The sequence below is a fragment of the Syngnathus typhle genome, linkage group LG19 (genome assembly GCF_033458585.1).
Source record: "Syngnathus typhle isolate RoL2023-S1 ecotype Sweden linkage group LG19, RoL_Styp_1.0, whole genome shotgun sequence".
NCBI lineage: Eukaryota > Metazoa > Chordata > Actinopteri > Syngnathiformes > Syngnathidae > Syngnathus > Syngnathus typhle.
This window is the reverse complement of record NC_083756.1, coordinates 3846244-3872645: the sequence shown is the minus strand read 5'-3', so window position 1 is coordinate 3872645 and position 26402 is coordinate 3846244. Positions and strand designations below refer to the sequence as shown.

At 49.4% G+C, this 26402-nt stretch overlaps 2 protein-coding genes across 5 annotated transcripts; both read left to right on the top strand.

Annotated features, from left to right (window-relative positions):
- Positions 1 to 849: 849 nt before the first annotated feature.
- LOC133143853 (disco-interacting protein 2 homolog C-like) lies at positions 850 to 15080 on the top strand. Of its 3 annotated transcripts, none has more exons than XM_061266058.1 (36): positions 850 to 1222; positions 4689 to 4760; positions 5183 to 5287; positions 5362 to 5487; positions 5571 to 5840; positions 5911 to 6033; positions 6156 to 6302; positions 6515 to 6634; positions 6736 to 6933; positions 7000 to 7091; positions 7229 to 7339; positions 7433 to 7556; positions 7621 to 7730; positions 7790 to 7892; positions 8072 to 8136; positions 8285 to 8378; positions 8465 to 8584; positions 8853 to 9107; positions 9192 to 9328; positions 9401 to 9609; positions 9684 to 9798; positions 9865 to 10066; positions 10137 to 10237; positions 10311 to 10391; positions 10473 to 10596; positions 10669 to 10902; positions 11104 to 11213; positions 11321 to 11451; positions 11894 to 12062; positions 12129 to 12299; positions 12398 to 12459; positions 12537 to 12594; positions 12999 to 13073; positions 13155 to 13329; positions 13438 to 13561; positions 13648 to 15080. In XM_061266058.1, exons 1-36 carry the CDS (start codon positions 1144 to 1146, stop codon positions 13898 to 13900), a joined length of 4845 nt encoding a protein of 1614 aa, XP_061122042.1. In that variant the 5' UTR covers positions 850 to 1143; the 3' UTR covers positions 13901 to 15080. The 3 variants fall into 3 exon arrangements, with proteins under 3 accessions (XP_061122042.1, XP_061122041.1, XP_061122043.1); XM_061266057.1 differs by having other exon boundaries at positions 5550 to 5840; XM_061266059.1 differs by lacking the exon at positions 4689 to 4760 and having other exon boundaries at positions 851 to 1222; positions 5550 to 5840.
- Positions 15081 to 15673: 593 nt separating this feature from the next.
- vipr2 (vasoactive intestinal peptide receptor 2) lies at positions 15674 to 26388 on the top strand. 2 transcript variants are annotated; one of them, XM_061265214.1, is made up of 14 exons: positions 15674 to 15883; positions 16701 to 16800; positions 16862 to 16969; positions 17040 to 17137; positions 17850 to 17947; positions 18025 to 18169; positions 18257 to 18407; positions 18758 to 18818; positions 18877 to 18946; positions 19015 to 19106; positions 19242 to 19380; positions 19472 to 19513; positions 19614 to 19798; positions 26145 to 26388. In XM_061265214.1, exons 1-13 carry the CDS (start codon positions 15827 to 15829, stop codon positions 19779 to 19781), a joined length of 1329 nt encoding a protein of 442 aa, XP_061121198.1. In that variant the 5' UTR covers positions 15674 to 15826; the 3' UTR covers positions 19782 to 19798; positions 26145 to 26388. The 2 variants fall into 2 exon arrangements, with proteins under 2 accessions (XP_061121198.1, XP_061121197.1); XM_061265213.1 differs by having other exon boundaries at positions 16698 to 16800.
- The last annotated feature ends 14 nt before the right edge of the window (positions 26389 to 26402 follow it).

Here is a 26402-nt window from a genome sequence, read left to right as displayed (position 1 = left end):
TTTTTGTAAACTGTACTGTGTATTGTGTTTTTTTGTGGGTCAAAACAGGACTACTGCAGTGGGACTTTGTCTCCACTAGGTGGTAGGTGAGTTCTATCACAACAGTGATGAAGGCGATGACGTTTGTGTAAACAAGCATCTGGCATGAGAAACATCAGAAATATGACATACATTAAGGGCTTGAGAAATATGCATTCTTACGTACCATGCCTCTTAAAAGGCTGTCTCAATGACCGAGAGTAATAAACAAAATGACGTTTACGGACGGAATGTTTACTGCCACTGTGAAATTGGCTTAAGCGTGTCTCCTGCAGCGTGCCGGCCTTCAGACTGGCAGGTCAGTGGCGACTCCAACTTGGTTGCTCTGCTTTTGCGGACCATCTGTTTGCTTGTGCGAGTGGAAAACAAGCAAGCGCCCAAGAATGACAGCATCGTCGGACGCAAACAACCCCCCGATATAACGCCAAAAATTTGACGGAGAAAGCGAGTAAGTGTTGATCTTCAAAAGCCAATTGTTACCTCACTTTAAGCGAGCACTTTTAAATAACTGAGCATTTCATCACTCAGCCACTAAATCGCACTTTAAATGAAGCATGACATTGCCAAACGAATGTCCCACGACCATTTTGACCCCCGCTGTCATTAACGGGAAAAAAGTATTAAAATATCTTGTACACTTGGTCTTGTTTGTGGTAACTATGGCGCAATTTTATTTCGGTGGTACTCTGTGTAAAAAGTTCTTCAATCCACGTCGCTGATGACGAGGTGTGGTTACCCGCAGCGCCCCCTGCTGATGACTAGCGTAGCCGCACCCCCTCCTCCCGCGCCTCGTCGTCGTCGTCACGTGACACTATTGGCAAGCAAAGCAAAGCGGCTGCAAAGCTCGGCGAGCCTTCTCGTCCTCATCCTCCCCATCCCCACAGCGAGGAGCACGACCGGCCCAGCCCAGCCTCTCCGCCGCGAGGAACTTGAGCCATTCGAGGTCGGCGGACGCCATGGTGGATCCCCGCTAAGAGGCGAGACTTTGGATCCCCCGTTCTTTGTTCCTCTCGCGTCCGTCGCGCGCGCCTTTCGCCTAGGAAGAAGGGACGAAGACGCGCAAGGCAGGAGCAGGCTGAAGGTGTCGCCGCGATACGAGGCGGAATGGCGGACCGAGAGGCGTCGCCGATACCGTTGGAGATCCGAGCCCGCCTGGCCGAGCTGGAGCTAGAGCTGTCAGAGGGTAAGACCCCCCCCCCCCCTCCCAACACATCAACCCCACCCTCATCCAAAGCCCCGCTGCTCCCTTATCTCATCGCCATCCGCACCGACACTAACGGAATTTAATTGTTAGCACCCCCCCCTCCCTACTCCTATTCCTCCTGCCCCTCCTCCACCGCCCGCCCGCCCGCTCCTCCCATCCAGATGTTTGTTAGCCAGGAACCGTCCCGGCCAGCTCTGTGCAGCCGGCCCACGGCGAATCTTAGCTGGGAGCAAACGACAGCGAGCCTCGGCCCGCTTTGGCTCTTTGTCTGCCCCCCGGGAGTGAGGAGAACATATCCCCCACCCGCACCCTTCCTCCCAATTTGACCTTGAGATGTTGACACCGCCAAGCGAGGCTACCTGTGCCCATGCGTGTGCGCGTGCGTGCGGGAGCGCGCGTCGAAGGCATTGCGATGCAGCAGAACGGCGCCGCTGTTTGGGCCTTCTGGTTTCCGACATTGGAAACTGGCGAGGCCTGCTCTGAGGAGGAGGATGCTTGGGAAGATTGTTCAAGCACCAAATCCGTCCCCTTACTCCTCCTTTCCCCGCCACGCACATACCGAGGAGCTCAGTCACAGCTGTTCGAACACAGCAAGCATCTCACATTGGAACATTTGGGCCTTATATAATGGAAGCCACATCTTTTATTCATTCGGACTTGCACGGCCTAGAAACGCTGGAGATGATCTGGCGCACAATTCCAGTGTGCACATCCCAAGTGTGTGCGTGTGTGTGTGTGCAAATCACCCAGCTTGCCGTCCCGGTTAAATCTAATTTGCATTCCGGTGCAGCTTGGGATGCCCCCCGTCACATTTCTTTGCGGCTGCCCGAGTCAATGGAGTCGCTCGATTTTGAAAATCGCTCGAGTCCAGCACAAGTTTGCTTGAATTGAATTGCTTGTTAGACTTGCGTTTGAAGGAGGTGAGGTGGTCCTCTTGTTCTGATGCTGGACTCTAATGTGGCTTCTTGTTTCTGTAGCACATTTCCATCATCTCAAACATCCTAAAAAGTTCTTCCTATTGTCACTTAAATGACTGAATGATGAGATGTTTCGGAACCGCGTTGTGTGCCTTTTGTTGCGTGTGAATTGTGATGAGCGCATGGAGAACTTCCCGTTTGCTTTGGAGTTCTCATTGCTGATGGAGGACGGGAGCTTCTCGTCTCACTAGTAGGACATCTCACAGTTCACCTGTTGATCTCAGGGGGGTTCGGCCTGTTTGGAAAATCCAAATTCCAAAACGAGTCTTTTTTTTCTGGTCCACGCGCACTGTGATGATGACTTTGGGAGAGCTTGCCAGAAGATATCCAACGCATCCTCAAGTAAACACTGGAGGTTGAAGCTTGTTTGTTCTTTTTCTCAAAGTAATTTTGGTAGCTTTGGTCAAAAGTAGTGCTTTGCTGCTACCTCGTGGCATTCCCCCAGGAGTCTGCCGAGTGTGTCGTGTCACTCTCCAAACAAGTTGTTGTGACGGAGAGAGGCTGCACATGTCGCTGTCTTTCTCAAAGTGTTTTCCTGAATAATCCATGAAGCGCTCGCCGTCGATCGATGAACGTGAGAGAACGCAAAAAAAAGAGCTTGCAAATTTCTGGAGGACAATTTTCTTGGCAGTCAGTAATGATTCTTAAGGTCTTTGGCAGCTGTGGACAATTTAGAAATGTGAAAGAACCTAATGTTTTGGGAGAAGGCCCCATCGAGACTCAAAGCCAGAACCTCGGAAGTGTCTGACACGCGCGCCGACCGCTTGTCATCATCTCGATATCATGCGGCGACTGTATACAGCATCTCGATGCTCGCATCATGCACACGCGTGGCGCACGCAGGACATATTTTATTTTCATCCCCTCAAGTCGCATCTTGCTATTTTTACACTTCTTGACGTCTTGACCCGCTGAATCACCAGCGAGGCCGACTTTGTTTTTCTGCTGATGCTCGTCTAGCTTCTCGTGCGTATGCCCGCGTGCGTGCGTGCGCTAATCAGCTAGCGGCCAATCTGCAGACCGCACGAGTCCCTCCATGTGAGTGTGACAGCCCAAGGTCCCTGTGCATGACGCACTCTCGTGTGTGTGTGCGGTGTATCGTTACCATGGAGCCTGTGTGTGTGTGTGAGATGTGATGAGGTAAAAGGAGATCAAATAGAACAGGATGTTGATGCTTTCAAGCCTAGCAGGAAACAAAGAGAAACAAGATGGAGGATGAAGGTGATGAAGATGCATCATCCATCCTGAATTAATATTTTTTCTCGTAATGTGCTAGAGGTGAGAAAAGCCACAGTTTGCCGACCAGTTCAGGGTGCACACCACCTCTCAGTCTGCCGGGCTGCACTCCGACTGACTTGCGTCCCTAACGAGGACAAACCGTATCGAAATTGGATGGATGATTCATCTTGTGCACAAGAGAAAAAAAACTCCGGTGCCATCGATCGCCCCTCAGCTGCCTTCCAGACCGCAATGAGAGAGCGGCGAGGCGCACAAACAGGTCTGATGAGCCTCCTTCTCACATCACCACATCCAAGATGGCCGACTGGGCTGCGGCCTTCACTGGGAAAAGTGTTGCTAGGCAACTCCCTCCCTGTTCCACTGCGCTGTTGGTGGAGGATGGCTTCTCCCTGTGGACCCGAACCCGCTCGCTCATTGTGTGTGTGTGTGTTTGCGTGTGTGTGTGAGAGAGAGAAAAAGAAGGAAGCTATTGAAGCAGATCAGAGGCACGCACGCACGTCGCCGATGTTGATGGCTACCACTGGCTGCGTTTTCAAGTCTGATCTCGGCTCTCCTTTCATTGACACAATGCGCACTCACACGGGGTGATGGCCAGCGTCTGATTGCTTCTCTGCCACTTCTTCATCATCTCCTCCTGAGCCTTCTCATCTTTGTTTTCCTTTTGTTAATCTTCCTCTGCAATCTCCTCCTCTTTTTATTTCCTCTTCTCCGCCATCCTCTTCTTCCCCTACTTCTCGTCTTGCTCCACCTCCTCCTCTTTGTTCTCCAACCCCTTCACCACTTCCTGTTCTAGCCCTCCTTTTTCTCATGGCCATTTTTTTCCTGCTACCAATAATTTACTTTGCTTCCGCATCCTCCTCCTCCCTTTCCTCCGCTCATCTCTCCCCTTGCGTCGTGACGAGCAGGCAGCGCCTCCGACGAATTGCGTTGCTGCAGAGTCGACGGATCGATAATTAGTCAAGCGGTGCGTTTAATGGAGTACAAGCGGAGGAATTATCCGTATTAGTGCTGCTAGTTGCACTCGGGGCCCGGCTGAGTGACTGCAACACGTTGCCGCGGTAACGTGCGGCAAGGACCTTCGATTGTTTGGACTTGGTCCTGAGACGTTGAGCAAAGTTTGAGAAACGCCGTACAGCTCTTCCATCCACACGCATTCTTTTAATTTGTCACCTTTGACCCCGGCGCCCGTCACTGATTGGCCGAGACGCTCTGTGTGTGTGTGTTTGCAGGCGACATCACTCAGAAGGGTTATGAGAAGAAGAGGTCCAAGCTGATCAGAGCGTTTGTTCCACATGCTGGAGGTAATTTAGCCACCTCGGAACCCGCTCACACAGCTAAAAATACAAAAAAGGCAAGTTGGCCCGATCGATTTGCAATCCTGACAAAATCCGACCATTGGCTGTTTATCGGCCGTAGGCCAACGCTTCCTGGAGCTCAGCTTGGGCCTGCTCTCCCGCACTCGTGGGTTGCGATGCGAAACCAATCAATCACTTGCAATCATTGATTGATCACTTATTTCTTTTGGTATTTTATCAATCACTTCTATCATTTGATCAATCCAGAAAAATGACATTTTTCTGCTGAATCATCTTCACGTTTTCCTTTTGTGTTGTGCTCTATGGCTGCTGTCAAACTGTGCGTCTCCGCATGTGTGTGTGTTAAATGATGTGTTTGTGCGTGCGGCTGAACGTGCGTGCGCGTATTTGCGTGCCGCTCTCTGCAGGCATGGAAGGTCCGATGTCTCACCGGGTCCCTCTGGGCCCCCCTTCCGCCGCCCGCTTCCACCGCCGGCGAACATCGGGCACCAGGGACGAACGTTACCGCTCAGGTCAAGACGCTCGCCCGCTCGTGCACAGAAAGCGTCGGCGCGATCAACGTCCCCTGACTTTGTTTCTGTCACAGACGTTCACACGGAGGCGGTGCAGGCCATGCTGGCGCGCCATGTGGAGAGGAAGGTGGCGGTGCCCATGCCGTCCAAGCGGCGATCGCTGGTGGTGCAGACGTCCATGGACGCGTACACGCCGCCAGGTGAGCGCATGCCGCACGGCGCCACCGCGCCCGCGCCTCGACAGGTGCCTGACCCTCACTAGGCCTCTCGCCCCTGTGCTCAGACTCCTCGTCGGGCTCAGAGGAGGAGGCGGGCCCCTGCGACGACATCTCGAGCGTGGAGCACTGGATGGGCCGGCCGTTGCACTTGGGCCCCGCCCACCCGGGTTCCACCTCCTCCTCGTCCTCGTCCACGCAGAGCGGCGGCAGCGGCAACGCCGGGCGGCTGGCCGACTCGCTGGCGCACGCGCACATCTCGCACCTGGCCCACCTGGGCCACCCGCACATGGGCCCGGCGCACCTGCAGCAGGGCCATCTGGCGTCCTCGCACCACGGTAAGGTGGTGATGGCGTGACGGCGATGTGCTTTGCGAACTGTTGCAAAATGTTGTGTTGACCCGCGCAGGCATTGGCCACCTGTCTCTGAAGAGGAAAGGAGCGCTGAGTGTGGCTGAGAATGGAGGCTCTTTGCGGCGCTCATGCGAGTTTGGTTCTGACATGCTGTGGCCACCGCCGCTAGAGTCCGACGGTACACGCTTACATGCCCCCCCCCCCCTTGCCAGCCAAAATGGCCGTCCCATCAAACCTCGCACCTGTGCAAACTGCCATTGAAGTCAAATGAAAGATTCCATACGTCTTGTTCCCGTCCAGAAAACCACTCTGGACCACCGGACGTGACGGGCTACTCGTCAGACTCGCCTCACTCCCACACGGAGCGCCATCCCATGTCCAACATGGGCACCATTGCCCGCAACACGCAGAAGTACGGCAACGCCGAGCGCATGGAAACCGGCGACGGTAAGAGTCATTCAAACAGAAAAGTCCATCTTATAGCTTTTCTACTTTCCACTTCACTCTAGCTTTGGGGGTCACAAGTGCACCCACATCTCAGTTTTTTCGGGCTTGTTATTTAAGACAAACAAGCGCTCGGGTCCTCGCGGTGGCAGTTTGTCGTGAGGCCAGCACTGTGACACGGCAACTCTCATCACGTTTTGGTTTTTGCTTGGCAGGCGTTCCAGTCAGCAGTCGCGTGTCGGCCAAGATCCAGCAGCTTGTCAACACGCTCAAGCAACCTCGCCGGCCGCCGCTACGAGAGTTCTTCGTCGATGACTTTGACGAACTTCTGGAAGGTTAGAAGTCACAAATCCCTAATAGATGACGGACAGTGTGAGCACAATCACACTGATCATAGTTGAGGTTTGAGGAGAAATAAAAGTCTCGTGGCGTGCAGTCCAGCAACCGGACCCCAATCAGCCTCGTCCCGAGGGGGCGGAGATGATGCCGGCGCGAGGCGACGCTCTGGGGGTGGTCACCAACTGGCCGCCTTCGCTGGAGGCCGCCCTCCAGCGCTGGGGGACCATCTCCCCGAAAGCCCCCTGCCTCACCAGCCTGGACACGGCGGGAAAACCACTTTACGTCCTCACCTACGGTAGGCTGGCGGCCGCGCCGGCTTGGTCACGCGTCCATGTTTATGTGCGTGCGTGTGTGTGTGCAGGGAAGCTGTGGTCTCGCAGCATCAAGCTGGCCTACAACATCCTCCACAAGCTGGGCAGCAAGCAGGAGCCGATGGTGCGGCCCGGAGACAGGGTGAGGGGCGCGTCTCATTTCTTTGGATACATCCGAGTCATTTGGAACAAATGCGTTATCACACATCCATCAGGAAGGCCAGATGTAGCGCTAAGGTTCTCCGCAGTTTTAATTTTTTTTCCCACCCTCACCCCTAGGTGGCACTGGTGTTCCCCAACAATGATCCGGTGGCCTTCGTGGTGGCCTTCTATGGTTGCCTGCTGGCCGAAGTGGTCCCGGTTCCCATCGAGGTGCCCCTCAGCCGCAAGGTACGCCTTTCCGGAACACAATAATGCTAAATCGGTCTTTACCCAGCTCGGCACAAAAATGGCGGCGATCTTAAGTGAGGTTCCTCTGCATAGGATGCGGGAAGTCAACAGATTGGATTCCTGTTGGGAAGCTGCGGCGTCACAGTGGCGCTGACTAGTGACGCCTGCCATAAAGGGCTCCCCAAGAGCGCCACGGGGGAGATCCCACAGTTCAAAGGTAAGCCGGGCGGGATCGTCGCCTCTGTATTTTTTATATACTTTGGCTTTGCGTGTGCGGGCAGGTTGGCCCAAATTGTTGTGGTTCGTCACCGAGTCCAAGCACCTGTCCAAGCCGCCCAGAGACTGGTTCCCCCACATCAAGGACGCAAACAACGACACGGCTTACATCGAGGTGAGCGGCAGTAAATGAAGATGGTGACCGAAAGGTTTTAACGCTGAGCCTCTCTTCAGTATAAAACGTGCAAAGACGGCAGCGTGCTGGGCGTGACGGTGACCAGGATCGCTCTGCTCACGCACTGCCAGGCTCTCACTCAGTCCTGCTGCTTCACTGAGGGTAAGACGTCTGCAACAACACTCCAAAAGTTGGACACAAAGTTTACAAGAAAGACAAATGACGTTTTATTGTGAAAGCAAAATCTTGTCATCAACGTTGTGTGAGCTGTGCATGCATCCACGCGCACACAGCGCCCCCTGTTGGCTTAACAGCAAACATATCTCTCTCTCTTCCGGCAGCTGAGACCATCGTCAACGTTCTGGACTTTAAGAAGGACGTGGGCTTGTGGCACGGCATCCTAACGGTAAGAACCATTTGAGCGTCAAACAGCTGAAATATGCAATGTTTAATCTTTTGATTTTATGAGTATGTTTTACGAGTCAGTCGGGGCACCAGTAAATCAAGATTACGACTGCCGTCCGCTGCTAATGAATGTGTGTGTGCGTGTGCAGAGTGTGATGAACATGATGCACGTGATCAGCGTGCCATACTCCCTCATGAAGGTCAACCCGCTATCGTGGATCCAGAAAGTGTGCCAGTACAAAGGTGAGCTTTGAAACATGCGGCCCACTCGGAGCGCCAACGTCACCTGTCCGTCAAATACATTAACATACGTTTGTGTCCACACGTAGCCAAAGTGGCCTGCGTGAAGTCCAGAGACATGCACTGGGCACTGGTGGCCCACAAAGACCAGAAGGACATCAACCTGAGCTCCCTGCGAATGCTCCTGGTGGCAGATGGATCCAACCCTTGTAAGAACCCGTTTTGAAAAAACAAAGCCCGCTATTGGGACTTTTGGCAAAATGAGATGGGGAGCTCCCTGAATAGATGTTCTGCTCCAGAGAGTCTCTTCTCAGCTTTTATCTTATTCAAATGTAATAAATGAGCATGATTTAGTCTTCCTTTTAATTCCAGCCTCTTCTGAAGCTTAATTGAATCCGCGCGTTGGTGGCCTGCTTCCGTCTTTGCTTTATTAGAAGATCAAAGTTTAGGAATGATCTTTTCTCTTCTTGCCGTCAGGGTCCATCTCCTCGTGCGACGCCTTCCTCAACGTCTTTCAGACCAAAGGCCTGCGAGCCGAGGTGATCTGCCCGTGCGCCAGCTCCCCCGAGGCTCTGACGGTGGCCATCAGGAGGCCCGTGGAGGACAGCAGCCAGCCGCCGGGCCGCGGCGTGCTGTCCATGCAGGGGCTCAGCTACGGGGTGGTCCGCGTGGACACGGAGGAGCGCCTGTCTGTCCTCACCGTGCAGGACGTCGGCACCGTGATGCCAGGAGGTGCCATCATCCGCAAAGTCCAATTATTTGCCGTACAAAATCCTAATCAAGTGACAAGTTGTGATGCACGTGTTGCTCGTCCAGGGTTGGTGTGCGTGGTGAAGCCCGAGGGCGTCCCTCAGCTCTGTCAGACGGACGAGATCGGCGAGATGTGCGTTTGCGCCGTGGCCACCGGCACTTCCTACTACGGCCTCACCGGAATGACCAAGAACACCTTCGAGGTAGCGGCTCGTCTTTGAGCCTCAGGTGAAAGAAGGAGCAGCCGATCCCTGACGTGCAGCATTTGGCCGTAGGTGTACCCGGTGAGCGGTAGCGGCGGGCTGGTCAGCGAGTACGCCTTCGTGCGGACCGGCCTGCTGGGCTTCATCGGGCCCGGCGGCCTGGTCTTCATCACAGGCAAGATGGACGGCCTCATCATGGTGAGCGGGCGCCGGCACAACGCCGACGACATCGTGGCCACGGCCTTGGCGGTGGAGCCCATGAAGTTCGTCTACAGGGGAAGGTGAGTGGCCCGAGTCGCAGCGAAGATCCCGGCCGCGTTGAGGAAGCTTCATGCCATGGAGTCATGACTTGCAGGATAGCCGTGTTCTCGGTGACCGTCCTGCGGGACGAGAGGATCGTGGTGGTGGCTGAGCAGCGGCCCGACTCCACCGAGGAGGACAGCTTTCAGTGGATGAGTCGCGTCCTGCAGGTAGCGTGCCACGGTGCGCCGACATGGCTTGTCACGGTTCTCACCCCTCTGCCCCTCCCCTGCCAGGCCATTGACAGCATCCACGGCGCGGGTGTGTTCTGCTTGGCTCTGGTTCCGGCCAACACGCTGCCCAAGACGCCGCTGGGCGGGATCCACCTGTCTGAGATCAAGCAGCTCTACCTGGAGGGGGGGCTGCACCCCTGCAACGTCCTCATGTGCCCCCACACCTGCGTCACCAACCTGCCCAAACCTCGACAGAAGCAGCCAGGTGGGAGTCCACTTTTGCAACCTTGGTGCTGAGTGATGTCTATGTGTCCTTCTAATTGTGTGCGTTGTAGAGATCGGACCTGCCTCCGTGATGGTGGGCAATCTGGTGTCGGGCAAGCGCATCGCTCAGGCCAGCGGCCGAGATCTGGGACAGACGGATGACAACGACCAGGTGAGACGAATCATCTCAAAACGTTTTTCTCTTTCCTCTCCTCAACATGCTCATCTCACTTCCCCGTACGCAGTTCCTGTTCCTCTCAGAGGTTCTGCAGTGGCGAGCTCAAACAACGCCGGACCATGTTCTCTACACTCTGCTCAGCTCTCGGGTAAGGACGCCATTCCGGGGCACCTCAGAGATGACAAGCCGAAAAGTCATCAAATGTTGCGCTTCCCTCTGCCTCCTACAGGGGGCAGTGTCCAGCTCCCTTACCTGCCTGCAGCTCCATAAGCGAGCGGAGCGAGTGGCGGCCCTGCTGATGGAGCGAGGCGGCCTGCAGGAAGGAGACCACGTAGCTCTGGTCTACCCCCCAGGTAGGAGCGGGTCCGCTGGTCCGCTTTGGGATCCTGACCTGTCGGTGACCCCGCTCGCACCCTTCCCCTCAGGCATCGACCTGATCGCGGCCTTCTACGGCTCGCTGTACGCCGGCTGCGTGCCCATCACGGTACGACCGCCCCACCCGCAGAACATCTCCACCACGCTGCCCACCGTCAAGATGATCGTGGAGGTCAGCCACTCGGCCTGCGTGATGACCACGGCCGTCATCTGTAAGCTGCTCCGCTCCAAAGAGGCCACGGCCACCGTGGACATCAGGAACTGGCCACCCGTCCTCGACACTGGTAAGCACCAAAGACATAAAACAAATTCCTTTTTTTTTTTTTTTTTAACTTAGACAATAGATGATCTGTACTTTCTACCCATGGCAGCTTTTTCAAGCTCCAGTCCAAGTATGACAACCCACTGTAAAAAAATAAATAAATAAATAAATCTGTAAACTGGATTTGTTGACAAACAGTGCTCACATTGTGTTTGTGTTGCAGATGACCTGCCAAAGAAGAAGCCTCCGGCATTGTACAAACCCAGCAACCCCGACGGTTTGGCCTATTTGGACTTCAGCGTGTCCACCACCGGCATGCTGGCGGGTGTTCAGGTCAGCTCGGAACCCCGACCCACGCCGGGTGCACCCTTCTCCATTGTTTGCTTCGTGCTGGCTTGAAACATTCCCATCAACTGTGCCCCCGCCCCTTCCCCTCTCAGATGTCCCACAACGCCGTTGGAGCGTTTTGCCGGTCGGTGAAGCTGCAGTGTGAGTTGTACCCGTCAAGAGAGGTGGCCATCTGCCTCGACCCGTACTGCGGTCTCGGCTTCGTCCTCTGGTGTCTCTGCAGGTTGGCCCTTCCTTTTTACTACTTTTTTAATTTTTTAAAATGGTCTGAGAGTTGAAAGATCTCTGGCATGCACTTGACACTACTTTTGTCCAAATGAGGCTCCTCAGCTTATTTCAACTTGAGTTTTGCTTCAATGAGGCTCTTCAACTCAATTTAACATCAAAGTGTCCCTTGAGGACAAAACGTTGTCCAGCCATGGTCTTTAGAGTTGTGACCTCCATGTCAGGTGGACTTTTCTTTGAAACCGCGTGCGAATGAAATCTAATCTTGGCCTACCGCAGACATACTAAATCAACCCGCATATCCCGCTCTTGGCGCCTAATGAGGAGGACATGCTAATTATTGTAAAATATGAGCCTAGGCTAAGCACATCTTCTCTCCTCGCCGCATATAGATCTGATTTATGTTCCTTTTTATGTTCTATTTCAATGTGTGTGCGCAGCGTCTACTCAGGCCACCAGTCCATCCTGATCCCCCCGGTGGAGCTGGAGTCCAACCCGGCGCTGTGGCTGCTGGCCGTCAGCCAGCTGCGGGTGCGAGACACCTTCTGCTCCTACAGCGTAATGGAGCTCTGCACCAAAGGTCTCGGCCTGCAGACCGAAACCCTCAAGGTGGGTTCTTGTCATGAACGCACCGGGTGAGGCTGACGCGGCTGACGGCGGTCTTGTGTCCTGCAGGCCCGCGGTCTGGACCTGTCCCGGGTGCGGGCCTGCGTGGTGGTGGCCGAGGAGAGGCCCAGGATGTCCCTCACGCTGTCCTTCTCCAAACTCTTCAAAGATCTCGGCCTGCACCCACGTTCAGTCAGCACCGCCTTTGGCTGCAGGGTCAACTTGGCCATCTGCTTGCAGGTAAACCCGACACGCCAGCCCAAAAGCTGCTCTTTAAGGGATTAGTGTCATTTGAATGAACAAGCAAACGTCTACAAAATGTTTGGTCATGGTGGCAGGGCACATCGGGACCGGACCCCACCACGGTCTACGTGGACATGAGGGCCCTGCGCCACGACAGGTCGGACCAAGCGTCTCCTCTCGGTTCTGAAGAGCCCTGTCGCCATCAACGTGCGTTCGTGTGTGTGCGTGTTTCAGGGTGCGTCTGGTGGAGAGAGGATCTCCTCACAGTCTGCCTCTCATGGAGTCCGGAAAGGTGAGCGCGCACACACACAAACGCTGTTCGGTCGAGAAGGGAAAAAAAAAAGAAGACATTTGGAAGGAGACATTAGAGATTTTTACTGAGAAATCGATGGCATCCATTTTCTCAGCAGGAAGTGGAGCTAAATGTCAAAAGACTATTTGCGGCTCGGACTGCTGCTTGTCCTCCCACGGTGGAGTGACTCAAGTCCGTCTGTGATCAACAAGCTCCTCGCCCGTTTGTCGGCAGGCGTGCAACTCCACGCCAAGCGGGAAAAATTCTTAGAGAAAGCACAGCGAAACAATTGGCGCTGCACGTTTAATAGAACCGAAGTGTACGGAAACAACACAATTCGAAAATTGTGCGGCGCGGTGATGGTAACCGTGGCAACCGCCTTTGTCTCTCGCCGTGTGTTTCAGATCCTGCCTGGAGTTCGCATCATCATCGCCAACCCCGAGACCAAAGGCCCTCTGGGGGACTCGCACCTGGGCGAGGTGCTCTCATCAGAGCCGTCTCGGGCAGGTGTCGGCCCCCTGCTGGCGGTGCTGACCGCTGTTTTCTTCTTCTTGCATCAGATTTGGGTGCACAGCGCTCACAACGGCAGCGGCTACTACAGCGGCTATGGCGAGGAGGTCCTGCAGTCGGACCACTTCAACTCCAGGCTGAGCTTCGGCGACACGCAGACAGTTTGGGCTCGGACCGGCTACCTGGGTTTCCTCCGCCGCACCGAGCTAACCGACGCCAACGGAGGTTAGCCGTCGCTGCATCCTTTTATCCAAATAATTTCTTTGCCTGTTTTCAAACAAACTGCCAAAAGACTTCCTCGGCCAACGTGCGTCCACTGTGTCTTTGTGGCAGAGAGACACGACGCTCTGTTTGTGGTGGGTGCCTTGGAGGAGGCCATGGAGCTGCGGGGGATGCGCTACCACCCCATAGACATCGAGACGTCGGTCATCCGCGCGCACAAGAGCATCATGGAGTGGTACGTTCCCGCCTTCAGCACATAAAGTCCCGCTCGGCTGTTGCGCAACCTCGCGGCTCAGCTTAGCTTAACGACCGCTTCCCCAGCGCCGTGTTCCCGTGGACCAACCTCCTGGTGGTGGTAGTGGAGCTGGAAGGCTCGGAGCAGGAGGCGCTGGACCTGGTTCCCATGGTGACCAAGGCGGTTCTGGAGGAGCACTACCTGATCGTGGGCGTTGTGGTGGTGACAGACATCGGCGTCATCCCCATCAACTCGCGCGGCGAGAAGCAGCGCATGCACCTGCGCGACGGATTCTTGCAGGACCAGCTGGATCCCATCTACGTGGCCTACAACATGTAGCGCGTGCGTGTGTGCTTGCGCGCATGTGCGTGTCTGGATGGTGCGCTCCCCACTCGTTGCTTTCCATCCTTGTTTGCTGAGTGACCGCGCCGCCGACATCATGCGCGAGACATCCGCCAGGGACGTTTTTGGGGGAGCGAAGGGAAACCCCATGAGGAGCTTCTTGTAAAAAATATAAATATTGTACATTGACATAATCTATATGGAGAAGAACTGAAAAGACCAGGAGGTGTCTAGTAGCCCCCAATATGCAGCCCACCCCCGCAGAACCGCGTGTGTGTGTGTATGTGTGAAAGAGAGAGAAAAAGGGACATTTGGTGTTTCTTCAGAGGAAATTTTATGTGATTTCAGCAAGATCTTTTAAAAGAAACGGCAGTCAACTTGCGCATATTTGCTAATTCACACATTGGCTGAGGATGTTCCCCCAGCCTGTCAGCCAAAGTCACCTGAGATAGGCAGCAGCTCAGTCGTGACACTCAAGCGGAATAGTCGCTCTAGAAAGCTGACAGATGGATGGATTTATTTTGCTTTCATGATCTTAAAAAAAAATGACATTTTAACTGTCCGGCTGCATCACATCTAAAAATGCGTAATGAATCATAATATGCTCACGGTTGCGTGTTTTGCTACAAAACACTTTGCTGTGTCTTATATGTGCACTAACTCAGATGTTTTATTCAAAGTCTAGAACGGATGCAGAAGATTAAAGATGAATATTTATTACGAATAAAAACTTGAATATTGTCAGTCCATCCCAAAAAAGGTGGAAGTGTTGGCTAGCTTTGCGCTGTTAGCGTAGTTAGCGGAGTATGCCGCGGACTGTGATGCAGATTATGTAGAATATTTTCAATTTGTGTCTTCATTAAGTCTTTTATTTCAACACTAACAGGAAGGCGGAGAAAAAAGTCTTTATGCATATCAGCTAGTTTAGCAAAGCTAGCAATTTAGCGGCCACGCGACCAAGAACGTCCCATCAGGTGTGTGTGTGTGGTATTTGTGCGTGGATGGCTGCTTGCGTGTGTATTGTATGTAAATAGTGTCGATTTTGTACGGTACAAATGTGTGTGACTTGTTTTGTACACATGACTTCAAAAGATGAAATGACACTTTTATAAGAGTCTTCTGTTGGCTCACGTTACACTATACAAGTGCAATAAAGTGCTTTGATTGGCTATAGAGACTCCGCCTTCAAGTCTTGCTTGTGACCACTTAAAATCACATTTGTGATTATATGCATCATATTTTTAGTGAAAAATACAAGCGCGAAATTTGGTTCATATCTTCAAATCGCATTCGGACTCCTAAAATAATTCTTGCAAGCCACGCTCACTTTCAAGATGGCGGCCCGAAAATCCAACTTCTTCCGAGGTATGTACCTGAAGCTATGTCTTTACAACTGTTGAAGCTACTTTGGCAAAAAAAATAGTCAACAGTAGAGCGTCAACTTTATATTCAACTTGACTACCTTAATGGGTCTTCAAATGAATAAATTTTATAACTGGACAAATTTGTTGTTGACCATCTCGGAATGTTTCATGTGCAACGGTATTTGTCGGAGTAAATGTACTAGATTGTATTTTTGTACGACTATTTGAAAGATTCTTACCACATTTGCAACGATAACTATAACTTTCATTACTTAAATGACTTTTGCTTGACTACCACTCTGCCATTTTAAATTTGCGGGTTTTCCCCCCCACCAGAGGTCGCTGTGGCCCGGGAGGCAGGATTGCGCGCGACTCCCATTTGTGGCGAGAGCGCGCGCGGCTTGGAGTCAGTGAGCTGCAGTTCAAGCCGTTCATGTGTGCTGCACGCACCTCTGAGAAGCTCGGAACATGCACAGAAAACTTTTTTTTTTATCGAGTCAGCTGGATGGACTTGTTGTGAGTTCATGAAAAAGCGCAGGAGCGGACGTGAAGAAGAAGAATGCTGGATGAGAAGATCATGAGGTTCATCCTGATGCTCGTCTTCCTCACGCACAAGGTATCTCATGCGACATGCAATTTAATTTTTCCACTTGTCCTATGACACCATCACTCATGCACTTTGATGTCGTCATCTTATCTCACCGGATGCAATCTTTGTGGATTATATTTTCTTGATCTCATCTAGTCTTTTCCTGAATTTTAACATCACTCATGACGTCACTTTCTCATACATGTCCTCACTTTTGCATGCATTCTGGCGTCATATTCGCATGCCCCATGACATCACGTTCTCCCACTATGTGAAAAAGTTGCGTAGTTCGCTACTAGTGCGTCTGGTTAATGTTTCATCTTCTTTATCTTCTCCATGTTATCTTTTTTTTTTTTTTTTTACATAAAGTACACACACGAGTCAACAAACCTCCCTTGTGCACAAAATCTGAAACTACGTCACTGATAACGACTCTTTTCAATGTTATTTCACCCTAGTTGTAGTTATTAATTAATATGTGTGCATGTATGTGTGTGTGTGAGTGTGTGTGTGTGTTGTAAACACACTGCAACCCCCTGACAGCTCATAAATGGTTTAGTGTGTCAATGTAAACAGTCCCCTCCCTCCCACACACACACACAGACACACACAATCACTATCAGTAAAGTTCATTTGACAGACGGACTCAATCAGTTCAAGTGTTATTCTTATTTTGCACTTTGTGTGTGTATGCACGTTTGTGTACACAAAGAAGAGGAAGATTTTAATGCTGCCAGCTGTGTTTACCTGATGAGCGATGCAATTGTCTTTTACAGAAAAACATGAAGCTAAACTTTTGACTTCTTTCCCAATGTTGTTGTCGTTTGCTTGGCGTCCGAAGCAGGCGGCGGGCAGATTTCCTCTGTGCCATTTTAGTTGGGAGATGAAGAAAGCGAGTCAAGAGTGCCATGCTGGGTTGGAACATCTCGCAGTGCCCTCCGCAGGTACCTTCTCGATCCACTTGATTAACTCGCGCTCAGTGGGTTCATTTTGTGGCTGTTTCAGGCTGTGTGGGCGAGTGGGACAATGCTTCGTGCTGGCGCAGTGCGGCGGTGGGCGAGGTGGTCTCTCAACCCTGCCCCGCCCCCCTCCTGCACCTGTTTGGGAAGAAGGGTGAGCCTCTAGCACGGGATGTGAAGTTTCTTCATGAAGAAGAAATCGAACGATCATCAATGTGTCGTAGGAAACCTTAGCAGGAAGTGCACCCCGCAAGGTTGGTCAGATGTTTACCCAGTCATCGCTGCCGCCTGCTCGTCCAACGACACCGACCAACCCGGCGAGGTGAGCCCGAAATGCCGGGGGCATTATGTTTTGGACCGACGCCAACACGGCCGCGCGATGAAAGTGTTGACTTCCCGTCAGGGCTCGTCATCAGCCTGTGTTTACGTGAGGAGGAAGGAGACATGAAAGACGACTTTGTCTTGTCACCGCTGATGAACAGGGTGCTACTTAGACAAAAAGAAACAACACACACACACACACACACACACACACACACACACACACACACACACCCTTGCACGCCTGGCATGAGATCTTGTCCAGAGCTGTCAGGTGTGCGTGACTTCATCTTAGGGAAGCTTCTGTTTGTTTCCTGTTGGACGTTCCAGGCTTTTCCGTCTGGAGAACGTTTAGTGGAGAACAGACACACACACACACACACACCTGTGTGTGTGTCTCAGGGCAAAACCAAAGATGTCAAAAAGACAAAATGTCTCCCAAAATGGCCATCTGGGAGCTAAGAGGCTCATAAAAAGTCAGCTGCTGCACAAGAAGACACACTTGAGCGAGGGAGTTGAAATCAAGCACTTTGTATATACGTGTGTTTCTGTGTGCGCGTTGCACAAGCCGGGTCCGAATTCCTCGCATTGTGTGTCAGAACACTCACAATCTCTTCAGTCCGACACAATCCTTCTCAAAGTTTGCAGGTGGACATTTCTAACTGTTAAACAAAATGGCCAAAGAAGTCCTGACCTCGATGATGTGTGTTCAGCTAGTGTTCTACAAAGTGGTGATGGTTCTGTCCACGCTGGGTCACAGCTTGTCTCTCATCAGCCTGCTCAGCAGTACCGTCATCATTGCTGTCTTCAGGTACACGCCATCACGTCAACTGAGGAACTTAAGGCTTTGAGATCTCTCCTTAAGGCGCTCGTGTGTGTGTGTTTCAGGAGGCTGCACTGCATGAGGAACTACATCCACATCAACCTGTTTGCATCCTTCATGCTGAGGGGCGTGGCGGTGCTCACCAAAGATCTTCTACTCTTCTCCAGCGAAGAAGAGGACACGCCCGACTGCAGCGCTCAGCCCTCGCTGGTGACATCATCAACATGCGCCAATCCATCACTGACGCATCCATCCATCGGCTCTTCTTTTTCTTTCATTCGTGTGTGTGTTTTGCAGGTGGGCTGCAAGAGCAGCCTGGTGTTCCTGAACTACTCCATCATGGCCAACTTCTTCTGGCTGCTGGTGGAGGCGCTCTACCTTCACACGCTGCTGCTGGTGGTGCACGCCCGCTGGGCGCGCCTTTCCGTCTACATGCTGATTGGCTGGGGTAGGACACGCCCATCGGCGCCGTGACCCAAGTATCCAACGAGCACGCGCGTCGTGACCTGGCGTCATAAGAAATAACGTTGAGCCGTCTACTCTGCAATCCTTATCCCGATTTGAAACATCCTGGCCTACTGCGCTGACATTTTGCCAAAACACGTCACTGGGAACAAAACTTGTCATTAGTCTCGGTGCCAAAGTGTTTGCACTCAGCCCCGCCGGTTCCAAACACGGCGACGCTTGCACCATCCATCTTGTGCGTGCCCGCGTGTGTGTGTGTGTGTGCACGCGCGTGTGTGTAGTGGCGTCTGGCGAGCCTCACTGTAAACACTTGCGGTCTTTGGGCCCTTGCAGGAATCCCGTCCGTCTTCACGGTGGCATGGATTTTGTGTCGACTCTACCTGGATAACACCTGGTGAGTCTTTCTTCAAGCTCCATTACGGGGGCAGCTACAGATGATTGGTCGGTTTCAGGTGCTGGGAGAGGAACGACAGTCCCGTCCCCAGCAGAGTGTTGGACTGGCCCATCCTGGCATGCGTCGTCGTACGTACCCCACAGCAAGGAGTTCAGGGTCGGGACGAGCGAGTTCAAAAACGTCTTTTGCGTGGCAGGTGAACTTCATCCTGTTCATCAGCATCATTCGTATCCTGGTGCAGAAGCTGCGCTGCACCAACGTGGGCGGCAACGAGCAGTCGCAGTATAAGTAAGCTTCCTTTCAGCAAACTTAACTCGTCCTCATTTGTAGTTTATTTGCGCCCCCTCTTGGTGGAACGATGACACTACACCCGAGCAATGCAAAAAAAAAGTCCTTCACCTTTTGCCTGCTTGCGTGCACTAGGCGTCTGGCCAAATCCACCCTCTTGCTCATCCCGTTGTTCGGGATCAACTACGTGGTTTTCGTCCACCTGATGGAGCCTAGCGATAAAACCACACGGCACGTCAAGATCTTCTTTGAGCTCGGCCTCGGATCCTTCCAGGTCTCAAAACTAAAATGTTATTTAGCTCGACACGTTGCCGTGGTGATCGCTTGATTTCAAATTGGAGGTCATCCAACTTTGTGCTTTTCAGGGTCTCGTTGTGGCAGTGCTGTACTGCTTTCTCAACTGTGAGGTGAGCGTGCTCGTCCTCCGCCGCTTCCAAATGTTTGCAGTGTCGTTTGATTGATTGATTGATTGATTGATTGATTGATTGATTGATTTTGGTTTTGCAGGTGCAGAGCGAGCTGCGACGGATGCGCAGGAGCTTGTCCCTCAAGCGTTACATGGGCGGGGGAGAGCGCGGTCTCCGCGCCGCCTCGCTGGCCCCCGAACACTCGGCCCCGTTCCCCAGGAACTCCCGAGCGGCGTCCATCTTGCAGACCGAGACTCTTCTGCTGTGATCGCCGTCCACCTAAAGGTTCCACTCACAAAACACTTGAATCCAAACTACTGTCAATATAAACACCAGACAAGTTGATTTTTAATTTTTTAAAATTTTTATTAGTCACCAGTAATTCGTAAAATCCTAAATAAATATAAATTTAACGAGGCAAAATAAATTACAAAATAAAGGTTTCCCGATAAATAATGCCTTAAATATCTAATAAATAATTGTCAGACAGTAAAGTGACTCAAGCTTCATACTCTAAACAAAGTGCTCGTCGTATTAACGAATGGTGGGGCGGAGGCGGGGGGAGAAGGTGGAGGATGAAAGTGGTGGTGATGAAGGGGAGGATGAAGATGAGGATGGTGGAGATGATGACGGGGCGGAGGTGGTGGAAGTGAGGATGGTTTCGGATTGCGGGCTGGTGGTTAAAGCCTGAGCGGCGGCGGCAGCAGCCTTCCTGCGAGGACGCAAAGTGAGAGGAGGATGAGGAGGATGATAAGCATGATGAAGATGAAAATGAGGATGAAGGTGAAACTCACCTGATGGCTTCGATCTTCTGGCGGACCCACGGGGCGCGGGCATGTGCGCAGTAGTCTCCGTTTTTGGTGTAGAAACTGCAGGAGGATAACGGTTAGCGTCGTTAGCATGGTTTGAGCTTGTTTGGCAGTTGTCCAGATGAGCAGCTATTAGGATTTTTTACTTTGATGAAATTGTACTCACATGACAGCGGGCAAGCACGGAAGTTGAGCATAACGGTCCACTCGTAATCCGATTACTTCTTCTGTTATTTCCTTAGTGCTCACCTTCTTGCAACATTCGGTGGGCTTCCCTACTGGACCCAAACGTAACCAGACGTTAGCGTGGTCCTTCAAGGAACATCAAAAGATCAACTTACCTTGTCCGTGTCCGAGCTCGACTAAGGCCACCAGAACGGCGGCTAACAAAAAAGTCTTCTGAAGGCTTCCAGTGTTGATCATCTTGACAGGGGCACGAGAAATGACAGCAAGGAATGAAAAATGATTCGAAGCTATCTCGCTTGAGTGCTGGAGAAGTGAGTGAGGAGACGACTGTCAAGACGGCCACATTTAAGGCGGCAAAAAGCAGAAGTCAAGTTGTCTCGTGGTTTAGTCATCCTTCCGCTTGCTTTTCTCTTTCCAGGCTCGCTTTTTGTGAATGACTGACACGCTTGTATTCTCGGAAAACACTAAAAGTGACCAATGTCGGAGTGGGCGCGTGCAACCTTTTTCACACTTTGCTTTCTTTTTTTAGCCTCTTGAAGAAAATAGAAAGAGAGGACTGACGGACGCCCTCATGTCAGAATTAAGCGTGAAACTTTACGAATGAAATTTAAAATGAATGATTGAACCTCAACCTTGATTTAAGAGCCTTTTTTTACTTAGTTAGAGAATTCAATTCGTAATATATATAGTATTACATTCAAATAAAAATTAAGAAGCAACTTAAGTGTTCAAGAACCACATCTGATTTTTAAAAATCAATGTAGATGTGCCGGGTTCATTAAAAAATATATAAATTATATATATGTATATGTGTGTGTGTGCGTGTGTGTGTGTGTGTGTGTGTGTGTATGTGTATATATATACACTTATATATACACTTATATATACACTTATATATATATATATATATATATATATATATATATATATATATATATATATATATATATATATATATACACTTATATATACACTTATATATACACTTATATATATATATATATATATACTTATATATATATATATATATACACACACACACATTCGTACGTATAATGTTTTTAAATTAATAAAAAGATTATATATATTTTATTTTATTTATTTTTATTTTCTTATTATATCTATATCTATAGATAGATATATCTATAGATATATATATCTATTTATACACACACACATACATATACATATAATTTTTTTAATACGTTTTTATTTAAGTTCATATATATATTTTATAAGTATGTTTAAACTGAAAAGACATATTTGGTTTTTGTTGGAATAATATCGCAATTGGAACCAAGCTTGGGGCCACGACAGCAACTGTCTGTTGCCTCATCCAGTCAAAAGGTGCGTGTTGTGAAACGAGTCGATAACACGTCGGGGGGGGGGGGCATGCGTCACCACCGGATGATTGTGGGACTCCTTTTATTTTCCCCTTGTCATCAGTTTCTTCATGGCATGTCACCACATGAGTCGCATGGAAACAATGTCAAGTGCCACAACTCATTTTGGCGTCATCCAGGTGTCATCGTCTGTGTTCCTCTGCTAACTTATCTGCTCTTAACTCATCCCTCTCATTACGTTGAGGGTCTTTGGCCCAAAGTCATCTCAGATAAGAGACGTGGCCTTTTTTTTGCCTTATGCTGGCGGGCTCAGGTCCCGACTGTTGTTTTTACCGGTGCACCAAACGGCAGCTTTTTGGGAGCCTGCCCGAGAACTCTCCCACTGGAGAGCCCCTCATTCATGCTCACGTGGCCAATGACCTGGGAGGGACGACCCTCCCGATCAGAACCCGAGCGGTGATTCTGTGACTTCTGTGCTCGTCACGGATTGGCCATAAGTTTTTTATCTGCCATGTAGCACTTTGAGATTCCTCCGAATATATATAATATAAATAATAATAATAATAATATTATAAATATAATTTATTATATAATAATATTTATTATTATTATTATTATTATTATTATTATTATTATTATTATTATTATTATTATTATTATTATTATTATTATTATTATTATTATTATTATTATAAGAAGGTCAGAAGGAACGAAACTTGATGAGAATGAAATTACAAGAAACGGGACTGTAGTGTTGGTCGTTAAAGTGTATTGTCATTTTATTGACGTGAGGAGCAAGACATGAGTTGTGGTCCACAGCAGCTCCTGGACGGACGTTGTGCTCCTGCTACTTAAATCACTTTTTGAAATATAAATGAAAACTCCACACGTCATCTATAAGTTCAATTTTTTTTTTATTTGCAACCACTCATAGCTAACATGTCCATCTCAAAACTAATAAATAGTGTTCCACTTTCCAGACACCAAATAAGTTACAAAGTAACATTATGCTGATAAATAAACACTCGTTTGGTGAACCAATAAATAATTGTAAGACTCTAAAGTGATTCAATCTTCAATAAAGTGCTCGTCGCCATAGTGAAGTGTTGGATGGAGGCGAAAGGAGAAGGAGGAGGATGAAGGGGACTATGATGATGAGGATGGTGGAGCTGATGAAGGGGCGGAGGCGGTGGAAGCGATGATGGGGAGCAGCGAGCGTTTGGACGGCATCCTGGTGGGCAAAGCGTTGGCGGCGCTGCAAGGATGGAAATTTGGGAAGGATGAGGATGATGATGAACATGAATGATGAAGATGAGGGCGAAGGTGCAACTCACTTGATGGCGGCGACCTTCTGGCGGACCCACGGGGCGCGGATGGCTGCGCAGTAGAAGCTGTCTTTGGTGTAGAAACTGCAGGAGGACAACGGTTAGCGTCGTTAGCTTGATTTGAGCTTGTTTGGCAGTCGTCTTGAAGTGCAGATGAGCAGCTATTATGATTTTTTTTTACTTTGCTGAAGTTGTACTCACATGACAGCGGGCAAGCACGGAGGTTGAGGAATCGCCACTTGATACCCCAACACTTCCTCTGTTATTTCCTTAGTGCTCACCTTCTTGCAACATTCGGTGGGCTTCCCTACTGGACCCAAACGCAACCAGACGTTAGCGTGGTCCTTCAACAAAAAATCAAAAAATCAACTTACCTTGTCCGTGTCCGAGCTGGACCAAAGCCACCAGAACGGCGGCCAACAAAAAAGTCTTCTGAAGGCTTCTAGTGTTGAGCATTTTCAAACCGGCACGAGAAATGACAGCAAGAATTGAAAAATGATCCGAAGCTATCTCGTTTGAGTGTTGGAGATGTTCCTGAAGCAAGAACGATTAGACGGCCTAATTTATGGCATCAAAAAGCAGAAGTGAACTCGTGTCAGGGTTTAATCATCCATCCTCCCTCAGTTTTCTCTCTCCAGATTCGCTTCTTTTGAATAACTGACACTCACTTTTCCGGAATCACGAAAGTGAGCAACATCGTAGAAGCCCAAAGCGACCTTTCCACCGGAGTTCAGCTTTTTTTTTTTTTTTTTTAGCTTTTCTTATCAACACGCAGATGAAGAAATGGAAACTCGAACGTGGATTGTTCTCAGAAAGCATGGTCCCCAGGAATGTGATGTCAAAACTGGACCAGTTGAAAATACGATTTCATGACAGGATCTGTACAAATTGCAGAGTCCTTTGCGGGAATTCCACATTTGGCTCATCTTCCTTTGTGGAAGTTCTTGCTTAATACTTTGATTGGCTTGAGCATCATATAGTTTAATAAACTTCAACTACGGGCTTTTTGTAACACATCAAAACTATAAAAGCATTTTTTTAGTTGTTTTTCGTAGGGATTGATGTCATCGATGTCAATACAGTTAAAATGACTTGACGCATTGAGTCAGAAAGGTGTCTTGTGAAAGGAGCTGAGAACACATCATGAGTGTGTGCGTCACCACCGGATCATTGTGTGAACCCAAAAAAAAAATCATCATTTTCCTCACATGGAGAAAATGTCAAGTTCCACAAGTTTCTCTGCTTTCTTCATCTCCTCAACTCTCGGCAATTCTAGCGTAATGCACTTTTGTGGAGTTATTCGATTGAATTTTAGATTTTTAATTCGGATTTAGCCTTTCATATTTAGGTATGAGTTATTGAAGACCTTGTCAGAGTTGTTACATATTTGATTGTACGTTTATGTAATTAGCATTAATGTGGTAGCACTAAGCAAATACGCCACAGTACACACCCACACTCAAGAAAAATCGTGTCAAATGTCAAACAAGTGCTAAATGAGGGACGTTTCCGAAGAAGAATGTTGACATCACTCATGAGTTGCAAACGTGTCGGTGGTTCCTTCCTGTGTCTGTTCTACCTCCTCCAAGCAAATACTTGCGGTCACAAAATGTGTGTGTGTGTGTGTGGGTTTGTGTTCAGCTGAGTCACACTATGCTGTTATCCGCTATTTGCTCTTATAGCTTTTATTATTATTATTAATTTATTTTCATTATCTGTATTATATTTGGCAACACCTAGTGGACAAGAGTAGCACTACAATCAGGAACAGCAGCAAGATCTTGACCTCACTTTAATAGCTTTTGTATTTTACCACAAGATACAATCTGCATTTATTTTATTAATGTTAAAAAGCAACAAACATACCAAACTAATATTTGTGCTAAAAATTATAAATAGATATTTGCACAACAACTCTGGAGAGATGTGTTCAGTTGATGGACCACATGGACATGTTTGGAAGATAATCCTACGTGTTCTTAATGGAAGACAAAGAGAATGTGTGATGAATTAGAATATTTAAGGAGCCATGACAATCACCACATTTCGAGATGATGCAGTGAAATCCTGATTCGGCTCATGATTTGCGCTTCCTCAGTAGTGCCGATTTATTTTTGATTGTTGTTTTTTTTAGCATACAGGAGAATTGCATATCTTGAGTGTCTCTTACAGTAACTGGGAGTGACAAAAAGCTTGACGCTTTTTTTAAGTTTCTGAGAATTTTGGACAGACTAAATCATGCAAACTGAATTTTTGAATGTCTACTTTTATTTTGTATAATGGTTCCACATTACATGGTTACATGGCTATCATGAAACACAATTAACAAACTTTTCCAACCAATTTATGTCACATATTTACAGCTCTGTGCACTCCAATTAAATATAGGCTAAATCAAAATCTCCAACACATATCCTGATTGAGTGTGCATGCATGGTTCTCCTCTTCCTCCTCCATTTGCTCTTAGCACGCTGTGGGAACGGTATTCTGCTTTTGTGCTGTTAGCATTCCAACAGTCATTGAAACTCTTGAAATGTCACCAACACTTTGAGCAGCCTGGCTTCGTCTTCCTCCGACCATACAAACTCTCTTTTAACTCTTAAAGTGGGAGAGCAGCCGTGTCAGCTATTGGCCACTTGATATAGTTCACGTTGAATCCAGATTGGAAAGCAAATTAAATGCAGCGTGTAAAAAAGCTTTTAACAGTCGAACGCACTTCAGCTTCTTTGTAGACAATTGTACACGTTTAGGATGAAACGATTTTGGTTGACTATTAAATTCACAATGTTAATTTTAATTGACAGCAGGACTGACTCACCACTTTTGATTACAATGCTACCAAAGAATTAAATTGCTTGATGAGTGATTTTGCTCCACTCAGCACCCATGCTGGGTCATTCAAGTTCCAGGGGCAATCCTAATCAAAAGAAGCCTGCTGCAATTTTTTTTTTTTTTTGGTGGTTTACAGGAAGGCATGCTGATTGCTGTCATCTTGTGGTTTTTGCTCAAAGCACCGCGTGATCGTCTGAAGCCTCCTGGAGCTGACGCTGCGACTGCAAGACAGGCGGAATGTTGGATTCCACTCCAGCATTGAACAACAACAAACATCTGCTTCCTTTGCCTATAAAATAGTAGTACAAACTGTTTCACATACATTATCTGGAGCACTGCCATGACTAAAAGAAAAAAAAAAGATCATTTTTAAAAAAAATATCACAACGAACAG